This window comes from Curcuma longa, unplaced genomic scaffold (assembly GCF_044706935.1).
Source record: "Curcuma longa cultivar G26 ecotype Majalengka, Jawa Barat unplaced genomic scaffold, ITB_CL_G26_1.1 contig_19288, whole genome shotgun sequence".
Classification (NCBI taxonomy): Eukaryota; Viridiplantae; Streptophyta; class Magnoliopsida; order Zingiberales; family Zingiberaceae; genus Curcuma; species Curcuma longa.
In genome coordinates this window covers 23,670-29,669 of record NW_027431058.1, presented here as the reverse complement: position 1 = coordinate 29,669, position 6,000 = coordinate 23,670, and the positions used below count along the sequence as shown (strand labels likewise).

Here is a 6,000-nt window from a genome sequence, read left to right as displayed (position 1 = left end):
ATTAAAAAGTTATGATTCATGTCGCCATGTTAATCGTCCTATCATGCTGAGCCACTTACAAAACAATGAGCTCATCACATGGAGAAGCCCCTGCACTGAATATGACAATGTCACTGAAGTTGGGACACGAGTAGTCAACATATGTGAAGATCTCTAATAGGCATCATCAGTGACCTACACTTGTATGGACATGTTGCACCCTACCTCTGCATATGTATTTATATCAGGCAATTTCAGCAGAAACATTCTAATTTGGTTTGGTTGAGTTGTTCTTCTCAGGTACAGGTAAGAAGAATTCATGGTGCTCTTCTACCCATTGTTGTAAAAAACATCAGTTTCTGGTGTGTCAACATCCTTCTAGATTACAAGGCATTATATGAACAAAAATGAGTTACAAGTCCAGAGATACTTTATAGCCAAAAGATAACTTCTAATAAAATGTATCAAAAATTTACAATGCGGATATCTTAAGGCAGATGGTCAGAAATAAATAAATATAAAAAATGGTCAGAGATAATTGGATGATGATTGCTAAACTTTGTAAACTTCTGTAACTGGCATACCATCATAAGCTCAAATTGATTTTTTGTAAGTTACTATTTCACAGCCATTTCCATAGGAAAGGAGAAATAATTAGAGTTTAGATTCCTAAGTATTATTATGACATAGTGAAAGTAAATAAATACCTGGGAAAGTAAATCACAAGGAACATACTGCCCAGGAGGTATTATTAATTCAAATCCCAAGCCCTGACAGAGAAGCAATCAAATGATACTGGATAGATCCCAGTTACCTTTTAGAGTAAAAGAAATAGAGGATGGTTCATCTATAACTTCTTGTTCTTGGCTAAGTTTGCTGATGTTTACTTCCACGAAATGGAAGAAAAATGGAGGTCTTGCTATCAAACACCTATAAAGAATGTATCTACGAATGTATAAATGTTCTATTCATTTCATCTTACATCTCTTGTAGCAAGTTACTAATCTTTCGGAGTTCCTTTAGAGCTGATACAGTTGCAGTCTGGCCTTTACTGCCAAGAATGTTGTTTGACAAATTCTCAAATGTGTCAAATTTAATCCTTTCTTGCTGGAAGACTGATTCAATCACCTATAAGGGAAGGGAAGGAAAAAAGAAAGATTATAACAACACTAAAATACTCATAAAAACAAACATAGTAAAAAAGCTAAAATAAGATATTTTGGTATTTCAATGACTTCAGTAAGCTGGGATCCTACTGTAATCTTGTAACTCTTCATTTTGAATAGTAATTAGTTTCAAAACTAATCTGGTAAACATGTTTTTAGTAACATCCTTAACTTGCCTGGTGCAAAAAAAGATCATTAGAATAATTTAAAGATCTAAAAGATTATGTTCGAAATTATAAGTAAACTGATTGAAGACAATATTTTTTCTTTCTTCAATATGACTCCAAAACATATGTTACCTGAATATTGTCAAGCATAGACTGTCCGAGACTTTTTAAAGCATCCATCACTTTTGTGTCTCTTTCAATCCTCTTGTTAATTCCAAAGTAGTTGGTCTCATCAGTAATTTCATTATCAAGGTTATTCTTTTTGGCATCTCCCATGGTACAGAATGGACGTGACCCTTGATTTTCTTTATTAGAAACTCTGCCAAACTTCCATAACCATTGTAATTTACCTTCTAGTGATCTCCAGCCATTTGGAGCTGCAAGTGATTTCTCTTCTGTTGAACCATCAACAGCAGAAGTGGTTTCAGCCTCTTGAGCGAACTGACTTTTGATGTTTTGACCACTGTGCTCCTCCAAATTGATTGTATCTTCATTGTCATCACCAATTAACGAGCTTGTAGTTGAACTGCTTTTCTCCAATTCATTTTCATGATCATGAGGATATGTAGATATTGGTAACACCGAAGTGTCATCATCAGTCAGAATTGTTTCATCAGCAGAACAATTATAGGTACTCTCATCTTCCAGTTCCACTGGAGAATCTTTTGTAGCATTCACATTTAGGATCATAGGCAACTTGTCAACCTGATATGAACCTTGTACATTTTCAATGACAGCAGATGTTTCATTAAAATGCTGTCGACTAATTGGAGATTGAGCACGAGCAATTTCTGGCTCAAGTGGCTCTGATTTTGTCCTAGATAAACTTAATTTCTCAGTCAATATCTTCGTCATTACACCTGAACTAGAATCAGAATTTCGCATCTTGGGTGCTTCAACCTGATATGAACCTTGTACATTTTCAATGACAGTAGATGTTTCATTAAAATGCTGTCGACTAATTGGAGATTGAGCACGAGCAATTTCTGGCTCAAATGGCTCTGATTTTGTCCTAGATAAACTTAATTTCTCAGTCAATATCTTCGTCATTACACTTGAACTAGAATCAGAATTTTGTATCTTGGGTTCTTCAACCTGATATGAACTTTGTACATTTTCAATGACAGCAGATGTTTCATTAAAATGCTGTCGACTAATTGGAGATTGAGCACGAGCAATTTCTGGCTCAAGTGGCTCTGATTTTGTCCTAGATAAACTTAATTTCTCAGTCAATATCTTCGTCATTACACTTGAACTAGAATCAGAATTTTGCATCTTGGGTTCTTCATCCTTATGCAGCACTAGCCATTTCTTTTCCCAATAACTATCTGGTACTATATTTGGCAAAGTCATAGGCAAAGCTGAACCAGATGGAAGATTGAACCTTCTGACAGCAAGCTTATTCTTTTTTAATTCTCTTTCAGATAGAGGGGAAAATATATTTGATTCAAGAACAAGAGCCTGCAAGGATTTAGCCTTCTCGATGAGTTTCCTCATATCAGGATTTTGCGGAAAACACAGTAATCTTTGTAGACAGGTGGTTGCAGTTTCAGTAGCTAAAAGGGAAGATCTTAAATAAAGAAGCATTGAGACTGCCAAAGCTGTAATAAACGCTCCTCTAGGGGAACATAAAACCTTGAAGTTGTATTGCATATCATCACCTATGAATCTACTATTTGAAAAAGAAAATACTTCATCCCAGATTATCAAGAGGTCATCAAGGCAAAACTCCCGGCCATATAGACACCGCAACCAACGGAGAGCAAAGTACTGAGGTTCAACCCCAAGCTCAACAAGGTGGCTATGAAGAGAAGAATCCACAAGAGATAGCAAATGATATAATGCTGATGAGGCTTCAATTACAGGAGGTTTGTTTGTGTCAGATCCAACAACTGGAGAGTAGAAACTTGCCAACCCAACCACACCTTGAGCTCCATCCATTAGGTTCTCGAACATGCAATAAGCATCATGTTCCATGAATCGTTTTGATACAATAACACCCAACTCACCTTCTGCTCCATAAGGATCACATAACAGAAGTACATCTCTTGTTTCTGGATCAAGCTCATTGATGGAATGGTCATTGCTCATCCCATCAAGACCATTAGTTGCTTCAATCCCAGAGTCCCAATTTCTGACATTTCTATTTCCATAATCAAAGAGATCATTTTTAGAGAAAGAGATTCCATCAAATTCTTCATCGAGGCAATCTTTATGGAGCTTTTGCAGTTGAAAGAAGCGATTGATATCAACATGAAGCACATATAATAGAGGAGCCAACAGTTCATGCATTCCTGGAACATAATGACGGTGTCAATGCCTTGATAATAAAGCAAGGAAAAGAGTTGTTTTTCATTCCAAATCCATATCAAAACAAAATGAGTTCCACTGGCAGTAGACCATCATGTTTTTTCTTAAATCGATCCCTTGACAATATGGTCAGCACAGTCATGAAGCAGATATTAGTTAAAGATTTTCAATAGTAGTTATAAATTTCATTAAGTAAGAAAGCTTGCCTTGTCGATAGCCATACTCTGGATGCTGGAGACACCATAATAACAATATTCTTCTTAGCATGGCCTGGAACAATGGTGTGTGAAAGTAGTCATCAAGTTCAGGATACAATCTAGACAAATCTTGTTCTACGGTTTTCTCTAACTCAGCATTTTTGAAGAAGCGACCCCAAGTACTCTCTGCAGATACAATCGACCAAAGTATTAATTCTAATTGTTTTGCAGCAACAAGGTTGATGAGATGATTGCATGAGAATTTCAACAAATGAGTTACACTTGTCTGAGCATATTGAAAATTTTCATGATTTCATATATACTGAATAATTTTTATCAAGAAATTCATTTGATAGTCCAGTTTTACATACTTAACAAGATAGCAAATGCTTCAGATCGTCATGGGCCAATTTTGTAGGTGTTTCTGTTGCTAATTTACCTAAGGCACTAGAGAAGCTAGTGGAACAAGTAAAGATAACAAAATATCAGAGAACAAGTTGGCAATTCTAATTTCAGCTACATGATTAACGTGTTAACAGGGAACATTCAATTCGACTCTGCCAATTAAGATTCGTAGACGCATAAAAGAAGATCCTTGAAAAGCACAGATTAAAAGTTGACTATACCTGGATTCTGTGATAAAGGATTATCAATAGTAAGATCACGGGATGCATCCCCATCTTTGGGAGGATGATGATCAAGAAGCAGACGACGCCTTAGAGTTGCATACCTGAGGATCGAGAACGACGATTATAGATCATAAGAATACACAAGAAAAAATAGCAAAAAGAGATCGATAAGAAAGAGAAGGAAATCACAACTAACTTTAATAGAAAAACAAGCAAGAAAATCGCAATTTTTTCTATACAGCATCTCACCTCCTGCGGGTATCAGCAGTGACGCGTCGAAGATCATCAATAGAGGCCGTCGGCGAGGTGGGCAGCACCCCAAGATGGATCCGCCACCGGACACCGCGCAGACTAGAGAAGCTTCTCCGCGGCGTCGAGGAGGCCTCGGAAGACGGGGCACATGCAGGAGTCGAGCTCATCGCCAAAAGCCGATGCCTTTTCCTTTTGGCGCAGAAAAGTTTACCTCCCTCGCGAGAAAACTAGCAATAAAAAACAGAAAAAACCCTGGACGTTTAGGATGAGCAGTTAAGGAGAGAGCTTTGATTTTTGCGCGAAACCCCTCAGAATCTCCTAGTGTGGATGCATCAGAGAAGGGGGAGGAGGGTTTTCGAGGTTAGCAATGGAGCTGCCGCCGCCATGGATGCTGATGGAAGCGGGAGAAGATAAGCATGGAGAAGCTTCCGCTGCTTTTCCAATCATTTTGGACGGTCAAATCGACAGGGAAAGAAGAAGAAGAAGAAGAAGAAAAAGAAGAATAGAGCATCGGTTACTTGCAGCGAGTGGTTCATGTTGTGAAGAAGAAATTTACTATTTTATTATTTATTTATCAGCACAAATTATATTACTTTCTACCTTTTGTTTCTTGTTTTTATTTGGGAAGAGATTTATTATTATTTTATTTCTTACCAATAATAAGTTTTTATTGGGCAAAAATTAGAAAGACGTCCGTTATTATAAAAAATGACTTATTTTAAAAATATTTAAATGTCACCTATTTTATTTTTCATTTAAAAATTATCATTATTCCTGCGGCTAGATATACTATAATATAATATATATTATTTTAATATAATTAAAATTATTATATAAAAAATATTGTTAATAATTCAATTAAAATTTACTCAAATTTAATTAAAATTTCTATCCAAAATTATTTATTTTTAAAATTTTAAATTAGCGCAAGGTTTAAATATTGTTTATTTAAATAATTAGTATTATCAAAAGTAATATATATATATATATATATATAATCTATTTAGACAAACATAGTGAAAAACGAATTTAAAACGTGAAGATTTGTGCCATTGCCAACGTGAGCATTTGTGTCATTAAGATGGTGACGTGGACAGTGTTTTTATATATTTTATTTTATATTATATTTTATTTTATTTTATTTTATTTGCGGTGGATTGCAAAGTTGGAGTAGGAGTCTTTGTGGGATGAGATTGCCACGTAGGAGTAATTAATTAATTAATTAATGACAAATGCACGCTGGTGGGTCCAGACAAGCTTGCCTTTATTTTGAGTAGGAGATTGATAACCATACAGCACT

The 6,000-nt window shown here is 35.7% G+C and overlaps 1 protein-coding gene across 1 annotated transcript; it reads right to left on the bottom strand.

Moving 5' to 3' along the window:
- Positions 1 to 673: 673 nt before the first annotated feature.
- LOC141817083 (uncharacterized) lies at positions 674 to 5,171 on the bottom strand. Its single transcript, XM_074704773.1, has 5 exons — positions 4,698 to 5,171; positions 4,446 to 4,549; positions 3,829 to 4,005; positions 1,445 to 3,606; positions 674 to 1,107 (listed from the first exon to the last, which is right to left on the bottom strand). The coding sequence occupies exons 1-5, from the start codon at positions 4,865 to 4,867 to the stop codon at positions 958 to 960; spliced, it is 2,763 nt and encodes a 920-aa protein (XP_074560874.1). The 5' UTR covers positions 4,868 to 5,171; the 3' UTR covers positions 674 to 957.
- Between the last annotated feature and the right edge of the window lie 829 nt (positions 5,172 to 6,000).

What these genes read in the sequence shown, in the direction of transcription:
- LOC141817083 (XM_074704773.1), bottom strand. Translation starts at nt 4,867, where the DNA reads ATGAGCTCGACTCCTGCATGTGCCCCGTCTTCCGAGGCCTCCTCGACG. An exon ending in TCCTTTATCACAGAATCCAG is followed by an intron (nt 4,006 to 4,445) that starts GTATAGTCAACT and finishes TTGTATCTGCAG; the next exon opens with AGAGTACTTGGGGTCGCTTC. An exon ending in CTATGCTTGACAATATTCAG is followed by an intron (nt 1,108 to 1,444) that starts GTAACATATGTT and finishes CTTCCCTTATAG; the next exon opens with GTGATTGAATCAGTCTTCCA.